Below are 19327 nucleotides of genomic sequence, written 5' to 3' on the forward strand. Positions count from 1 at the left end.
TGGCCCGATAGAAGCTGATTGGTTGCTATGGGCAACTTGATACATCTCCCCAGCACCAACAGATTCTACCAATCTTCCCCTATTTGTAGCTGTTTATAAATGTTACATTAGGCTTTATTGAGTTTTCTTGTGACTATATTTATATAGCAGTACTGGTTAATTACCAAGTCTATTACTGAGTCTATGACCATCGCGACCATCACCGGAGCGGTCGTTAGAGCTGTGGGTGTTAACCCACAGCCTAACGACCGCAACAGAGGCAGGCGGTCAGGATGCAAGCGGCCGCCCAGTTTCTGAGCGACCGCTTGCATCCTCCGACCACCTCTGAATGAGGCCCATAATCTTCATTCTAGCACCCTGGACCTGTCACAACCAATGAAGTTCCTGTCTCTCTCTGCTTTGGTGCTTCTAGCACACTCAGCTGATGCAACAAACTGCTGAGAGTCAGCAGTTTGTGTGCTAGAAGCACCAGAGCAGAGAGTGACACCCCACACAGTACATGTTACAAGTTCATTTATGTACTACAGCAGGGGTTCTCAACTCTAATCCTACCACCACCAGGTCATAATTTCAGGATTTCTGTCAGTGGAAGCAAGTGGGCTAATTACTGAGCCAGCATAATAGATTAATTAAATTTACAGGATTACAGAAATCCTGCAAAAAAGATCTGTTGTTTGTACTTGAGTAATTCAATTGAGAACCCCTATATAGTACACTACAGTATGTAAAATATTATATAGTTTGTGGTCACTTACCTGCACTTCCTAAAGAAAATCCACCACCATGAATATAGATAACTGCTCTCCTTAGTGTGTTTGATTGTCTCTTGGGCACATATAACCGCACTGGAATGTTACTAAACAAAGTGTCTGTGACAATAAGATTTTCATCTGATGTGGGTTCTGTATGCTCCATATGCGTTAAATACATCATGACGTTCATATAATGCTTTAACCCAAGCATCTCAGCCAAAGAAGCCTGGCATACAGATACACAAATACAGGTAGTGAGATGTAGTTAATGACAATGCAGTTACAGTATTTCTGGTATAAGAAGCAAATGCTATGACAGTCTTATGCTGAGTACTTCATTTAATATTTGACAACTTTAATTTACAACTGAAACCTACCTACAGTATAAAAAGAATGACTGCCTATAGAAAAACAGAAGTTGCACTTTATATTTGTCTTTACATGCAGAGAAATATCCCTACAAATTAAAGAAGTACAGTACAGGCATATATGGTGAAACTGGGCCAAGATGTGAGGGGCTAGGGTGATGGGAAACCCACCCTGTGGATGATCACGTACTGTGATAGACTTCTCTTAGTTGTAAACTAGGATGAAATATATATTATGCACGGAATGGGATTGAAATACCGGCGGCTCAATGTGATGTATGCTTTGCATAAACCAGGCATAGGACCTGACTCAGATATGCAGGCAAATGCGATCTCTCACAGATTGCAATTGCAAAAATATGCAAATGACTCACTTGCCGTCCAATGCTTAGAGACGCCCACTGACAGCATCTCACATCCGCCGCTCATGCACAAAACCGGAAATATCAGAAACAATGAACACAGATCAGGCAGCCACCAGCCTTCTAAATAAGTCTAAGCTGTCGGCGATATAGCGGGTCTCCAGACACACAGAGGGCTCTCCTGCTGCTAGCAAGTACACAGTGGCTAATTTATACACATTCAGAAAACAGTGTTAAATACTACTGACATGCCTGCGTTTCTTTAGCCACCCCCCAGTACCTCCTCTAAATGCTGACTACCTGTCACTCACTTTGCTAGTGAATCCTCTGTACGAGCATAATCGCAATTCAATCGCTGCGGGTACGCAATGGCTAACATTTGCATTTGCGTGCGTATCTGAATCAGACCCACAATTACTACAAGTGCCTACAGTATCTGCAAGCCTCAGCATGTGTGATAAAACTGTAAATATGCTTATTTAAGTTACACACAATTTGCAACTAACTGTGCATCAGACCCAGTGTGTACTTTCTTTAAAATGAAAATGAATGAAATGCGAGACCATTAATATCTGTGAATGCTTATTTTATATCTACTTAATTTGTGTGTGTGTGTTTAGTATCTGGAGTTTGTTGCAGATTTAATAGGTAATTACAATATGCCTGAATTATTTTTTTTTTAAAAGTTCAAATAAACTTTTTATGACAAAATCCTAAGTGGCTGCCAGACAGTGATAAAGGTCTCTATTTATTAACATTATTTTTACTAAAATAAAGTGAAAAAGGGTGTTTTCACACCCTTTTCACATTATTTTAGTATCACCTATAGTTATTACAGGGCAATTGGAGTAGAATTCGCTAAATTCTACTCCATCCCCTGAGTATCACTTACTTTTAGTAATCAGATCGCATTTCACATAATTGTAATGGGAAATGTGATCTGGCCAAATTTACTAAAAATAAATTGTAAAAAAATATCGGGGAAAGCCCTGTGATAATAACGCCACCTGGAGGTGGCGTTATCCAGGGTCTCCCCCGGTCCCAGTAATCAGCTGTGTGGTCTAAACAGACCGCAAGCTGATTACTGTAATAAAAAGAAAAAAAAATCTTAAAAAATGTTTTTTACTTACCCGACTCCAGGGACCGGTGATCGAGCCTCCGGTCAGCTGGTCTCCCATAGTGTACTGCGGCCCGATCATCAGGTGATTGGGTCCCAGTGCAGTATGGGAGATCACCTGATCGGAGGCATGGAGGACATCACTGGAGGCCCGGATCATGCAGGTAAGTGTAATTAAGGGAGAGGGGGGTGCGGGGGGGGGGGTTGCGGGGGTTCCACGATCATGGGGGCCCGGGCTAAGCGTCAGGGGCAAAGCTTAGCGCCGTGGGTAGCAGCGGCGGCCGGTCAGCGCATGCATGGGAACTTTGTCACGGTATTTTTCCGAAAATACCGTGACTAGTGTGCGGAGGGGATTCGCAGGGACAGAGCTTTATCGCAAGCTCTGTCCCTGCAAGGGATTTGTAGTAAATCCCTGTGATATTGCCGGAATTCGCAATGCAAATTCAGTCGATAATATCACACTACAATCTGCATTCAATATGCAGATTGTAGTAAATAGAGCCCAAAGAGTGATAAAAATAACCCTATACGTAAAAAAGGAAGGCCACGTATATGGTGCGCAACACCTGCAGCCCCTATAGGCACAAAATTAGAGTCTCACAAAACTCAAAAATTACAGTACAATAGAAATCTTATTGTGCCCTTAGATGGCGCTGGATATAAAGTGAAAAACAGTATAAGATATTAAGACAATACTTATTCTTATGAGAGGTGTCTTTAATTGTCTTTAATCGCCCACAATCCTTTTTGTGTAGTTTCAAATAATCACAGAGGGCTCCACATGATGCATATGTAAAAAAAACATATAAAAAATAATTCTTAGCAATATGGAAATATATATATGTATCTTTCAACTTCGTCTCTATTTTAGATCAGAAGATCATAAATATTTTGCGTACCAGACTCACATAACAAAGTGTGAATCTGTATATATCTGGGCATCTTTTATCTTCCCACTTTATATGATAACCGTGAGTTTGGTCAAAATAAGTGATCAGCCCAGCGCAGAGACGGTACTGCGTACCTTACTCACATTCATTGTACGCTAACAGTGCCTGTAATGGTTTCTTTTCAGGTGTCATTCCTTAACCCTTCCATCTTCCATCATTCAGCCATACATCCTCATCATGTAAAGAAAGGGGATGATATATGTAGCTGAACAGCGATTTTATTACAGAAGACAAAACAAATATAAACAAATATGAAAGATCACGACCTGATATGTTATGGAAGTGAAGTCCGGAATTCACTATCTCCTCCAACCAGGTTGATGCCTTCAATGTCAAAAAAATTTATATAGCCAGAGTCCCGTAACCAACGCGTTTCGACCCGTCCATTCGGATCTTTTTCAAGGTGCATGGGACACACTAACTATGGATACCTTAAGTACCTCTTTCAATCACATAGTCAATTGCCAATTAGTCAATTACCAACTAAATACTGGACCTCACCATGTATATATATATATGAAAACTCCCCCACATATATTGCAGAAGTATTGAAAATCCACATTCCCGGATATATAAGTCCCTCTTTCCTTTTGTCCTTCTGCCCGACATGGACACTTCCGGCAGCCGCGTTCTCAGTGCAACCACATGTCACGTGGCGCGTGCATCTGACGTCTGCCCGGAACTTAATAGTGTCCCCTGGTCTGTCCTCGCGGGTAGGTTTTAGAGGGAACAACCTTAGCTTCCGGAATCACCGGAAGTGACGTCCCGCGTCTGTAGCGTGTCTTTCATATACACGGGAAACGGCACTTGAAAAATGTGTCCGGGAGTGAGGTGTCCATATTGAAGCCCTTTATATAGAGGTCTCCTATAAATAATCATGAGGATAAAATGACTAAAAAATATTGGATGAAAATAAATACATATTAATAAATATAAATACTAATTGTAAACATAAATATATATTAGAACAATGTCATAATTAAAATCATGATGAACCTATAAAACATACCAGCCTATTAAAAATGGTATATTATAAAAGGCTAAAAATACTACAGGAACCATTTTACCTCAAAATCTAAGTTGAGACCTCCAGGGGCCAGCGTTTTACAAATACAAAACGCTGGCCCCTGGAGGTCTCAACTTAGATTTTGAGATATATTGCTAAGAATTATTTTTTTATATGTTTTTTTTACATATGCATCATGTGGAGCCCTCTGTGATTATTTGAAACTACACAAAAAGGATTGTGGGCAATTAAAGACACCTCTCATAAGAATAAGTATTGTCTTAATGTCTTATACTGTTTTTCACTTTATATCCAGCGCCATCTAAGGGCACAATAAGATAAAAATAACCCTGTTTATAAGCATACAGGAAAACAGGAGTTTCATACAAGTGTTCAAGTGTTACATATTGCATTGGTCCAGCCAAATTGCAATTAGAAAAAATTAAAAACTAGACCAGGACCGGTGCTAGGGTTCTGCGCTCCCCAAACTATAAATCTGCACCCACCTACAAATATGTCCTCTTGACATGTCTCATATTTACCCATACTTGCCAACTCTCCCTAATTGTCAGGGAGACTCCCTGAAATAGTGTCAAACGCCCTGACTCTATAAAGAGTCTGCCAATCTCCCTCATTGCACCTTACCCTCATTATGTAACTAATATATATTTATAATAAAAACATAGATATATACTTTCAAATAGGATCATTAGTATAATTTCCTGGCATTGGTTATAACTTATAAGGCAGAATGATCCCTAAGCCTAAAGGTATTTTCTGAAAAGTATCAGTGTGTTTTCATCAACAAGTAAATCATTATCTTACTAACTGCTTTGGGGCTCGGTTACATTTGGATCTAAATCAATGGTATGGCACTCCCCTCAGATGTAGCAGTACACGTCCACCTTACCGCCGCGCTCATTGTGTTATTTTCACAATCTCCCTGAAATGCTTTTTCAAAAGTAGGCAAGTATGTATTTAACCCTTATTCACGTTATGCCACATAGTAGTGCCCCTTATACACATTATGCCGCACAGTAGAGCCCCTTATTCAACATATGCCACACAGTAGTGCTCCTTATACACATAATGCCACACAGTAGTGCCCCTTATACACATTATGCCACACAGAAGAGGGGCCCCTTTACCCATCTGTTACTAACGAGTGAACTGTGTAACTGATTCAGACCCGGACGCTAAGAAGCGTTCGCTCATAGCTGCCGATGTTTCGCATTGTGCTCATGCGTATGCATCGCAGTGCGTAACCACTGCGAAAGATCAGGATTCGTTCGCTAGCAGAGCATAGACAGCCCACCAGCGTGAGTAACAGGAGAAGCCATTTGTGAGTGGTAACAGGGGCTGGCCACTAGAAACGAGGGAGTGTAGGTGTGAACGCAGGCGTGCCTGATCGAAATAACGCTGTTTCAGAGGCGTGCATAATTAAAAGGAAGCGTCATTGTACATGTCACCTGGCTGTTTTTTACACTCAAGTGATCGCAATGCTTGAGGTAGGGTATAGTCAACCTCAATCGCTGCGTTCGCTTCCGATGGTACCCGATGTAGCGATGGTTGCATACACTTCCTGGAGATGACGTGCATTAGTGGACAACTTAAGACAAGCTGGTGGGCGTCTGCATACACAAAGTGATTACACGTCAAAACATAGTGGGTGTGCTTATGCCTTGCTGTGCACTAGGAGCGAAAGCACGCATCTAGTGAGCGGGTCTGAATGAGCTCCTGGGTCTCATGCCCAGCCACTCATCAGGGGCTCAGGCTATTGCCTGCCTACCTTAGGGCGCATAAAGTGACCAGGGCCTAATTCCCACAGTCACTTTTACTTGTGGCACAGGTTAATCTGCCCAGTTATCATGCCCCACAAGCCATATGTCCGAAACCTGGTGTTATAGGGAGGGGAGCAGCACTATCTGGTCCTAATCTTCTTTCTTATGCTGCTGGTCTGTCCTGGTCAGAGGCACCATCTTCTGGCCTCTTCTGCTGCCGCCAGTGCTCTTCAAGCGATGTCCTCTTCTATTGACTGCCACCGCCACACTAAAGTCTCCGCTGTGCAGCATCTGACTGCTTCTAATTGGCTGCCGATGCGCGAGCCGCAATTGGCCCCAAATTTAAACTGGCATCGCACCCACATGCCTGACGTTTATTAAAACAGCAATCGAGGTGGCGACCGGTTTTAGGCCAGAAGGGCACCTCTTCAGCCTGGCGCCCTCCTGCTATGCTAACCAACATTTACCACAATGCTCCGGCCCAAAATGGGGTACAGTATGTAATTCGGTCCATAAATATCTGTCCTCCTGGACTGTACGGGAGACTCCCGTCGCTCCGGGTCTCGTACCAAAGGGGGTGTGCTGTCGATATTGAGTGACAGCACGCCCCCTTTGGTGGGCGGGCCGTGGGGGGTGGCTGCCCAGACGGAGGCGTTCCCATGTGAACGCCTCCATTTAGGGGCGGCCCCACTGACATCACGAGTGATGTCAGTGGGAGAGATGTCGGCTCTGTGAGAGTCAAAATCTCTCTGGGGCTTGCGGCAACGAGACTCTACCACAAGGGCCTCATCGCAAGCCCGATGGTCTTGACCATCGCGACCATCTTCCTGGCCGCTCGCTATAGCTGTGGGTGGTCACCCACAGCTATGCGAGTGGCCAGGAGGCCGCTCTAAAAAACAAGAAGGCCAGCCCTGATTCAGAGCGAGCGCTCTGTCTGTCAGAGCGTCCGGCTCTGAATCAGGCCCTCAGTTAGCAGTGCCAGATTCAGTCTGCAAATGTGAATTTTCTATAACTGGATATCCTGGTTCCTAACTTCCTATGGCATTAACATCGATCATAGATTGTCACTTCTAAATGTAAATTTGAAATGCAGTTCCAGGCACCCTGCAAGCCAAATGCAGGTGCTGCGGGGCAGTAATGGTGCTGCCTCCAGGGCCCTGCACCGTGGGCAATGGCACCGCTCGCACACACCTAGTTATGGCCATGCATGGATTGCATTTTCACACCACTATCCCTTCTTCCCTGTTCCATTTCTGACTTTAAGGACAGGGGCGCCGAGAGGGGGAGAGTGGGTACTAGTTACCCAGGATGGGCTTGCTGGAGGGGCCTGGACTTGCTGGAGGGGCCTGAAAGGGGCCCGGGTCCGGCCGACGCCTCCCCCTTCCCTCTTAAATCAAAGCAGCCCAGCACACGTTTCTTCAGTGAGAGACTGCTCGCGATTGCTGGGCTGCAGCAGTCTCCTATACCTGCGGGGGGAACGATCACACTGATCGCAACTAGAGATGAGCAGTTCGGATTCTGTGGAATCCGAACCGATCCGAAGATTGGGGATCCGAGTCCACCCGAACGCTGTTCGGGCGTTCCCTACCTGACTCGGATCCCCGTTCGAGGCCGAGCCGCAGCCTCCTGATGTTGGATTTTCGCAAGAGAATCCGACATCAGGGCTCCTCTAGTGCAGGGCAGAATGCAGTGATAGCGGTCTGCCCTACACAGATCAAACACACAGCCGCCAGCGGCAGCTGTGTGTTTGTAATAGCAGCCAATGAGAGTCACACAGACTCTCATTGGCTGCTGCATGGAGGGAGCCGGTTGGAGCTCACTCATGAGCTCCGTCTTCCGGCTCCCAGCAGAGCAGATGGCGGCGGGAGCGGGGATTCAGGTACTTTTTTTTGTTGTGTGTGTGTGTGGGTGTGTGTGTGTGGGTGTGTGTGGGTGTGTATAAGGGGGCACTACTGGGGGGCATACTACTACTGGGGGCCTGCTCGTGGGGGGCATACTACTACTGGAGGCCTGCTAAAGGAAGGCATACCACTACTGGGGGCCTGCTAATGGGGGCACCACTACTACTGGGGGCCTGCTAATGGGGGCACCACTACTACTGGGGGCCTGCTAATGGGGGCACCACTACTACTGGGGGCCTGCTAATGGGGGCACCACTACTCCTGGGGGCCTGCTAAGGGTGGGCACTACTACTACTGGGGGCCTGCTAAGGGGGGGCACTACTACTTCTGGGGGCCTGCTAAGGGGGGGCACTACTACTTCTGGGGGCCTGCTAAGGGGGGGGCACTACTACTACTGGGGGCCTGCTAAGGGTGGGCATACTACTACTGGGGGCCTGCTAAGGGTGGGCATACTACTACTGGGGGCCTGCTAAGGGTGGGCATACTACTACTGGGGGCCTGCTAAGGGTGGGCATACTACTACTGGGGGCATGTTAATGGAGGCATTACTACTGGGGGCATGTTAATGGAGGCATTACTACTGGGGGCATGTTAATGTGGACACTACTACTGGGGCACTGCTACTGGGGGGCATACTACTTGGGGCATGCTAATATGGGCATTACTACTGGGGGCCTGCTAATGGGGGCACTACTACTGGGAGGCATACTAATGGGGGCACTGCTACTGGGGGGCATACTACTGGGGGCACTGCTACTGGGGGGCATACTACTGGGGGGCATACTACTGGGGACATACTACTACTGGGGACATTGCATAGGGGGCCCTACTATGAAGGGGACTGCATAGGGGGCACCACTACTGGGGCCATTGTGTAAGGGACACCACTGCTGGGGGCATTGTATAAGTGGCACTACTACTGTGGGCATTGTATAAGGGGCATTACTACTGTGGGCATTGTGTATAAGGGTCACTACTGTGGGCATTGTGTAAAAGGGGCACTACTGTGGGCATTGTGTAAAAGGGGCACTACTGTGGGCATTGTGTAAAAGGGGCACTACTGTGGGCATTGTGTAAAAGGGGCACTACTGTGGGCATTGTGTAAAAGGGGCACTACTGTGGGCATTGCGTAAAAGGGGCACTACTGTGTGTCGTAACATAAATAAGAGACACTACTTTATGGTGTAATGTGCATCAGGGGCACTATGTGTGGTGTAATGGGAATAAGATTGTGCACTGTGACTCCTTGGGCCGTAGCCCACTATGTAAACAAGTACTGTGATTCTGCTGGCCGTACCCCACTGGGTGGGTGCACTACTTTTCATTTCTGCCACTGCTGTGTGGCAATGTTTCATAGATGTGCTTTGAATTGTGGTGTCTGTGCCGCTGTGCAGCTGCTTTGTCGCTTAGTAACCAGTCAGCTCACTGCAACCTTTGGCCAATAATGTTGAAAACAATATTATAAGCTGTAAGGTGGTCTAAATTGACTATAAATGACTGGAAATTAATGTTATTGAGGTTAATGATACTCTTAGAAGAAAAAAAAGGACCAATTTATGTGATTTCAGCTTTTTTTGTCAATTTTTGTAAAAAAAATCCAAATCCAAAGCCAGTCACCGGAGTTTGGCAAATCCAAATCCAAAGCCAGACGACGAATTAGAACCAAATCCAAATCCGGCAAAAATGGTTCGGCTCACATCCCTAATCGCAACCACTCCTGGCTTTGCACCGAGCTGAGGGGCACACAGCGCCCCGTCCCGAATGTGAATGATTAAGGGTTGTTATACTTAGGGGCATGACCACATCGACTGAAATTAGGTCACGCCCCCTTCCCCAGGCATCGCTCTTAACGCCCCTGCTAAGGAGAGGCAAGTAGGTGTATGCTTCTTTATGTATGCAGTGCAAACATGCTTATTTTGTGCTAAGCATGAAAGAATTGTTTGGTCATAATGAATACTAAAGTTTTATTTATTATTTCTGTCTATTTTACCGTCTTTTGGACAATATTTTTTGACTATGAATGACAACGTGTCCCATTCACTTATAAGTCACATCTAAAAACACAAGTATACAGTGTTTGGGCAATATACATCTGCAGATATGGGCTAGTGACAGGGGAGCAAGCAGCTAACCCCTGTCCTATTCAAACAGTATGGATTTATATGATCAAATGCAGACATCAATTATTGCTGCCTAATATTTTAGATATTAGTTTAGGTGCTCGGAGATTTCAAGCCCTAACACAGAAACCTTTGCTTTATATCATTGCATAATCACTTTTTATAGCCTCTGCTACTAAAATCTTTTTATTTACACAGTAAAGGATTGGATTGGCTAATCTTAAAAGAGGCCTATGCCAATATACTGTCCTTCAGTAGGAACCACCCTGATTTGTACTTGTATGTTTGCCCAGTGTATGTTATTAATTTACAAACCATTTTAGAAGTTTGATTTATTTCTTGGGAGTTGCCGAGATGTTTGTTTGTATTAGACCTTAATATGGCAGTTAACACTCTATAGCACTCCTTTCCTATGTTGTGTTGTTTTGTAAAAGTGAATTGGCTACAATCCAAATTTTCAAAGCCAAACTTTGTCCTTGAATATAGAACACTCTGATTAATGCAAGTATATATTACTAGTGTATATAAGAGACTGTTTTACAATAGGTGGAACGCGTACGTGATTTTCACCACTAACAAAATCATATTTTTTTTATATTTGGACGTCCCCTCCAAAATCTGTGAATGTGTACTCAAAATATGTACTATTTATTAAAAAGTGGGCATGGACAATTTAGTAAAATGTAAAATTCATGTTTTTTGTGAATAGTTTGTTTCAAATGCCTCTTAATTTGAATCCAAAGTGAACAAATTGTATTTCCTTTGTTAAAAGTGACTTTAAATTGGCACTATAACTGGAATGGGATTCAAATCCCGACTGCTTCCTAAACCTAACCCTCCCGGGGCGGGGGTGCCTAACCCTAATATCTCCCTGGGGGTGCCTAACCCTAATCCTCCCACATAGGGGTGCCTAACCCTAATCTCCCTCCCCCAAACCTAACCCTAACCCCACTAGACTAGACACTCTAATCCTAATCCTCCCCTCTCCACAGCTAACGCTAAGGGCGCCCCGGACTTACCTTCGTTCGGGCTGGCGTCCTCGGTGTTCCGGCGTCAGGATTAAGATAGGAGTCGGTATGTCGGCGCCTATCTTGAACCCCTTGCTGGGATTCTGATGTCAGGATTGAGACCAAACTACATCCCCTATATCTTGCTGTTCTTTTCTACAAATGTGCTCCTCACCATAGCTGGGAGCCCATGTAGCCATTTTTCCTCAAGGCGCTGCCATCTCTGTAATACAGAACAAAAGCACTAATGCTGCCTGTGTTTCTTTAAAATGGCAGCAGCAGTGCAGGAATAAAGTACAGAGCCGTAACTAGACTTTTTGGTGCCCTTTGCCAGAAAGAGCATTGGCGCCCCGCTCATTTTTCAAAGGGACATAATGCACCCAGAAAAAGGGAATGGCCTCATGGGGAAGGGCCAGGGAAGAGATAAGGGAGGCCAGGAGATGCTGGGGATAAAATAAGAGGAAACTACAAGTGAGAATGATATACAGAAATTTGACAGGCCCAAACAGCGCCCCCTGACCTGTAGTTCCCTGTGTGATGGCACCGGCCGCACTACCCTAACTACGGGCCCTGATAAAGTAACATATTTCATGGTGTTTTACAGTTCTGTGCAGAGGCCCATTCTCATGTGCTGTGTTGTTTTGGCTACTTTTTCTTATTCTAAAGTATCCAATAAATTGTTATACTCTCTTTGGTGGCTATTCAGCAATGAGTTTTTTACATAAAAATGAGGAAACTATGAGTTCCCTATTTTTTATGTAAATCCCCTATTCAGCAATGGGCTAATTGAGAAGATAACGCAATTATCTTCTCCATTAATTACTATCTCGCAGAGTAACGCACTGTATGGATCAGCTATTGATCTCTATAGTGCTTTAACGCTTTTTGCTATTCAGAAAAGCAAAAAGCATTAAATTACTCAAAACATTTTTTAGTTTGTATAATGTCATCTCAGAATGGCGTTATATGAAGAAAATATTTAAATTTCCCGAAAACTGCAGGGACAGAGAGGAAATTTTCCTGCAGGATCTTGAAACTCTGCCCCAGTCTCCGTCCCTATTTTGCGTTGACCTCCGACTACTAAGTACAACTAGAGCCTGTCAAAACTGCCTAAAATGATTGAAATATGTACACAGGCTATATGTTAGTCTGTATACATGTATATTTATGTGCGGTTATATTTAAAATGTATCTATACATTTTTAATAGAAAAGCACATAAATATAAATGTATACAGACTAATATAAAGCCTGTGTACACATTTCAATCAATTTAGGCAGTTCTGAAAGGCTGGAGTTGGATTTACCTTCGGTGGTCACCGCAAAGCAGGGACGGAGACTATTCCCAAGCGCATGACTGAGCATGTGCAGAAGAAGATATACAGGTTGAGTCTCCCATATCCAAAATGCTTGGGAGCAAGAGTATTTTGGATATCGGAATATTGTGTAGTTTGGAATATTTGCATATCATAATTAAATATCTTGGGAATGGGACCCAAATCTAAACACAGAATGCATTTATGTATTATATACACCTTATACACACAGCCTGCAGGTAATTATATACAATATTTTCAATCATTTTGTGCATCAACAAAAGTTTGTGTACATAGATGAATTTCATTTATGTTTCATATATACCTTATACACACAGCCTGAAGGTAATTTTATACAATATTTTTAATAACTTTGTGCCTTAAACAAAGTTTGTGTACATCGAACCAACAGAAAGCAAAGGTGTCACTATCTCAGTCATGCTAGAAATATTCTGCATTTTGGAACATTTCGTATTTCTGAATATTTGGATATGGGAGACTCAGTAGTAGGCCTTTGTTTTCAGAATCCCGAAAATAATGCCTTCTGTGACATCGCAGGGACAGCGTGTTCACGCAAGCAATCTCCCTGCATTAAATAATGCTGAATAGCTTAGTAATTGATAAAAAATCATAATGATGTTGCCCGGGGGGAACATAGTCACTATTGCTGAATAGAGCCCTATGTTTCTGAGATCTGGGGCCAAATGTAATAGAGTGGTTTAGAAAATGAGAGAGAAAACTGTCACATTTTTAAACTGAGCCAATGTAATAAAGTCACAGAACATGCAATCTTGCATGTTTTTCAGACTCAAAAAACCCTCAAGATTTAAGGTACCTACACACTTACCAATTTTTTACACGATCTGGCAGATTCCGACGCATCAGAACGATAGATCGTGTACAATATGTCCTAATCGTGAGTCTCCACTCACGATCACGATGCAGATGCGTGTCCCAGCTGGTCGTATATCGCATCTTCAGATCTGCCGTGCTGTAGGGCAGATCTGACAATCTCAGACACGATGCACTTGAAAAAGAAGGATGCATGATAGATCGTTTGTCGCATTGGACACATTTTTACACCAAATCCTGTGCAGGACTGCCGGGGACAGTTTCAAGGAAAATCGTACACGATGTCAGATCGTGAGCAAATCGGTAAGTGTTTAGGCACCTTAAAATTCTCATCCAGGTGTTTCCTGTTTTGAAAATACAACTCGATCAATGTATTAGAGTTTTATTCTAAACTCTCACATGTTCTAAACTCTCACCCTATTACATTTGGGTTATTAATATAAATTACTCTTAATTTTTTGTATACGAGCTATGGAACACCAGAAAAAAGCAAACATAAAAATATGCCGTTTCCCATACAGTAGTTTACATATTCAGAGAAATTTGGCAAAAATTATACTGGAATGCATTTCTCTAGCTCTCTGAGCACAAGGATACCAAATATGTATATTAGGGGCCTATTCATCAACACTAAAATAACGTTTTTAAGGACCTTTTCCTTAAATAACGTTATTTTAGTATTCATGATGACACTTAACACAGGAGATAACACTGGTATCTCCTTGCTAAATCCCCCTGCGTTAATTTCCACACTCCCCATACATTAGTATGGGGATATGGAAATTATGGTATTCATCAAATTCCGAAAATTATGTATTTTCGGAATTTGATGGAGGTACTATCCGCCACTGTGAGGGGGCGAATAGCAGGTAACACTTACCTGTGGTCAACTGGACAGGCCCCCGCAGCTCCCTCCGGCCTCTGGTCCCTCCTCTGGCTCCGGTGGTTGCTCACACCGGAGCCAGAGGAGGGACCAAACAAAGTTTAGAAAAAATATATATTTTTTTTCTGAACAGTACTGTGGTGTGCTGGGAGACCACGTGTCAGAACAGCAGGACAGAGCCAGAGGCTGCTGCGCAGGCAGGTAAGTGCGGGATGGGGGGGAAGTGGCACACAAACTTACCGCCACTGTAGGTAGTGCTGCGCATGCGCTGGGTTTACGAATGTAACAGCGCACGCGCAGCACTGTTTCCAGCTGCGGTAACTTACAGTAGAGAGAGAAAAGTATCTATTTCCCAAAAAGCTGTCATCGCAAAAATGACAGCTTTTCGGAATAGATACTGATGGAGAGCAGGAATGAATTCCTCTGGTAATTAGGTAGAACTCCATGCGAGTTCTAAACCTAATTACCTCCATCGATTTTTATGGTATGATGAATAGGCCCCTTAGTCTTAATTCTAGCACCCTGCACCTGTCAAAACATGTGCAGTTCCTCTTTCCTGCCTGGGGTGTCACTCTCTGCTCTGGTGCTTCTAGCACACTCAGCTGATGCAATAAACTTCTGATAAAGGGGCCTATTCATCAACACTAAAATAACGTTTTTACGGACATTTTCATTAATTACCGTTATTTTTGTATTCATGAAGATACTTAACACAGGCGATATCACCGATATCTCCTGGTTAAGTCCGCCTGCATTAATTTCCACACTCCCCATACATTAGTATGGTGGTATGGAAATTATGCTATTCATCAAATTCCCAAAATTATGTATTTTCGGAAATTGATGGTGTTACACTTACCTGCTGTCAGCTTGGCAGGTCCTCCTCGGCTCGCCCCGTCGCTCCCTGGTCCCTCCTATGGCTCCCGCTGCTGCTCAGACACTGTGTTCTCCAAACAGAACACAGTAAAGTTTAGAAAATAAAACTAAACAGTTTTTTTTTCTAAACATTACTGTGTTCTGCCGGGAGAACACAGTGTCTGAGCAGCAGCTAGAGCCGGAGGCGGCTGCAGTGGCAAGGTAAGTTGGGGACAGGGAGGTGAGGGGAGGGTGGAGTGGGGGTTGGGAGACACACACAATTACCGCAGCTGTGGGCAGTGCAGCTTTTACGGATGTAACGGCGCATGCGCAGCACCTCCGGTAATTAGGTAGAACTCCATGCGAGTTCTAAACCTAATTAGCTCCATCAAATTTTTAGTAATGTTGAATAGGCCCCATAGAGACCAGAGTGTACTAGAAGCTCCAGAGCAGAGAGTAACACCCCAGGCAGGAAAGAGGAACTGCACATGTTTTGACAGGTGCAGGGTGCTAGTATGAAGATTATAAGTGTATTTCTAATCACATTCTGAGTTAAAGTTATAGAAACACAGACATTTTATCTTCTCTTTTTTTCTTGTAGTTTTCCTTCTCACATTTTTTTTCTTAAGTAGGCAAGACTTTTAGCAGTCTAATACAGTGATGGGTAACCCGATACACTCAGGCTATACTCCAGAAGATTAAAGTAAGATTAACAATTTTTATAAATCTAACAACCCAATGTCGGTGCTGGGTAAGCAAGATTTCCTCAAGCTTTTGAAAGGTATCTGAAAGCCTAAACACAGTTAGGCAGAGAGGTTTCTATCCGTCAACACGTTGCGCCTCTATTGTTGTATGTACTTCATAATAAATAGCATCTGTTGGCATGGTACAGTGAAAGAATAGGCACAAATAAGTTTGCAGCACACTATAACAGCATCTGCTGGAAAGAGCTGGGGCCACGGTTGAAGGCTTGAAAGGTTACATTTGGACTTAGAGCCACCAGTGTTTTGTAACCGATGCAACAATTACATGGAATGAGCCATCACTATGTATAAGACATCTGATACAGATAACTCATATTTGCCAACTTTATAGATCTGTCCTCCAGGATATACACGTCCGCTGTCTACAAAGTTAAGTGGCCATGACATCATCATGTCCAACCACCACTGTATCACAATCCGTCCACTGTTGCACAATGACATCATCGCAGGCCTTTACTACGTTATGATGACACACTTTACACATTAGCACATCTGTGATGATGTAAATGACATCATCATGCCCTCGTCACTGCCCATTTCTCCCACCGGCCTATAGAACTTCACATTCTTTCATGAGTCTGGTTGGCTATGAAACATTACAGTAAAGATGGCATTTATACCTATTTGAAAAAGCCAATTCATAATCTAAAGGTCTAAGCAGCAATGATTTTTTCACACAGAAAATGCAGAAATCATAATTTCTGCATTTTTTATGTAAATCCCCTATTCAGCAATGGGATAATGGAGAAGATAACGCAATTATCTTCTCCATTAATCCCCATCTCGCAGAGTAACGCACTGTAGGGATCAGCTATTGATCTCTACAGTGCTTTAATGCTTTTTGCTATTCAGCAAAGCAAAAAATGCTAAATTACTCAAAAAATCTTTACTTCATATAACGCCATCTCAGAATGGCGTTATATGAAGAAATTACATTAAATTCCCCGAATACTGCAGGGACAGAGGGAAATTTTGCCATAAGTCCTTGCAGCCTCATGTAACCCCAGTCTCCGTCCCTGGTTTGCAGTGACCGCGGACAGGTAAGTCACTCTAGAGCCTGTTAAACCTGCCGAAATTGATTGACATGTGCATACAGGCTTTAGATTAGCCTATGTACATGTATATTTATGTGCTATTATATTTAACATTTATATATAATGTTAAATATAAAAGAACATAAATATACATGTATAAAGGCTAATATAAAGCCTGCATACACGTCAATTACTTTGGACAGGCTGGAGATGCACTTACCCATCCGTGGTCATCTCAAAGCTGGGGCGGAGACTGTGCGCATGACTATGCGCAGAAGCAGAAACAGAAGGGATTGTTTTCGGAAACTGTAACATCGCAGGGACAGCGCATTACCACAACCACTGTCCCTGCATAAAATATTGCTGCATAGCTTCGATAAATATTTATAATTGATGAAAAAAATAATGACAATGTTGCCCAATAATATTCTGGGCAACATAGTCACTATTGCTGAATAAGCTATTTTGCAAGTTTCATTCCACCCATTAGGCTCTTAACATAAGATAAAGCTGGATTCCCCCACTTTGCAGAATTTGGTGTCTATAGCTAATTTACAATGTAAGATAAAGTTTTACAAAGTCCAAACTAGTTAAGATAAAAATGTTTCAAAGTCCAAATCTGAGACATAGCAAATGAAGGCTTGTTTATTATGGACTGCAAAAGCCACTGATTTCTCTCTGTACAATTCCACAAACTGATCCCTCTATAACTCAGATATATGAGACATCAAAGCACAACACGATATCCCTACAATAAGATTTCAACGTGAAAATTGCAGAACGTATAATAAAGTTGTTTCACAAACTACTCTTAAGTGCAACAATTTAATCTCTACAAAAGCAAATAAAGGAAAAAGCTACAATGAAAGGATTGCATGAAACTAAAGTCACATAACTCCAAGTTCCACTGTAAGGGGCTGAGAAAGCCCTAGCCCGAAAAATCAAATACTACTTGGATTATTTACATTCCAGATATACTGTATACATGTCTGTAATCATGTGGGATGCAATATAACTGGGATGAGTACAAAGGTAATGTTTATTTCTCTTTTTACATAAACATGTAGTTGTTTCTTCTCCAGTTATATAGAGATCTCTATTAATACATTAAGTTGAATGATGGTTTTAACCAAAAGAACATATTGAACTGTCAGAAACGAGATGACTGTTTTCTAATGCAGTGTACAGTGTGGTGCACACCATAGGAAGTGTTGTATAGGTACAGTGTAAGCAGCTCCCTGCATAGACAGAATTAAGACATGTAGCTTAGGTTACATTCTACCGGAATGTGCTAACTAAAATACCATGCAAACTTAAATACCTATCTGCTCGCTATGCATATACGACATATACCTACGCTTCATACAGCTCTATAAAGAGCTTTATGTACTAAGCAGCCCTCTTATACCCAATTCTATTCATACCACAACTCTGCAGGATTGTCTAAATCCCGATTATAAATTTATAATACCCTTGTGCAATTTTTTAAGATGTATTTAAAAGCTGTTCAAAATGCCAAAAGGATCAGTCATTAGAGACCTATTACAGTCTGTTTGCGGGGAACACACAGCAATTAGTGAACAAAGAACTTACCACATGTCCAAGACTTCTGAAGGTCGCATCCAACATCATCACTTTCCATTTCTCTTCCACGTTGTCTGGCAGAGGTTTATAAATGTAATATGCGGTCAGCACAGACACCAGCACAAAGCCCAGCAGCAATTTGGAACCCATGTCTAACTACAGCACATGCCTCCAGTGATTCAACCTCTTCTCACTGCCTGTGTTACAAGTCAGCAGCATGCGCTGATAGGGCAAAATAAATCTGCTGGACCGGAGCCTACTCGTCATCTGATCCCCAGTGCAGTCAACAGAGGGTATGTTGTAACAGACAGAGGGGGTAATGATTGCTAGCAGCTAGTACCAGTGGGTGAGTACCGATCACACGGCTATTACTGTAGGTTTGTATTGAGCAATTGGAGCACTTAGCAATAAACTCCAGTAACAATGTGCAGTCTCGCAGACACAATAGTCACAAACCTACTTTAAAAACTTAGATTTACAACACAACATTGTTTTTTTTTTGTTTTTTTATTCATAACTGATCATTTAATATTTCATTTTGTGTGGAATATCCTAAGTGAAATTTGGTTTCCAAACATTTTGTGCACTGCTTTTTTTTGTTGTTGTTTAAACAAGTAGACCAAAAAACAAAACAAAAAAACCCCAAACAGATGGATGAAAGAGATACATACAGTTC

The 19327-nt window shown here is 42.9% G+C and overlaps 1 protein-coding gene across 1 annotated transcript in view; it reads right to left on the minus strand.

Moving 5' to 3' along the window:
* LOC148505841 (deacylase AADAC-like) overlaps positions 1-18830 on the minus strand; it is a 42159-nt gene extending 23329 nt beyond the window's left edge. Inside the window, exons 1-2 of the mRNA XM_088447700.1 lie at positions 18661-18830; positions 756-978 (exon numbers count right to left, since the gene is read on the minus strand). Coding sequence (XP_088303826.1) covers positions 756-978; positions 18661-18801 — 364 coding nt within the window. The 5' untranslated portion in view covers positions 18802-18830. The remainder of the gene's footprint in view (positions 1-755; positions 979-18660) is intronic.
* Between the last annotated feature and the right edge of the window lie 497 nt (positions 18831-19327).

This window comes from Taudactylus pleione, unplaced genomic scaffold, assembly GCF_031769625.1.
Source record: "Taudactylus pleione unplaced genomic scaffold, aTauple2 ptg000436l, whole genome shotgun sequence".
In the NCBI taxonomy this organism is placed as follows: Eukaryota; Metazoa; Chordata; class Amphibia; order Anura; family Myobatrachidae; genus Taudactylus; species Taudactylus pleione.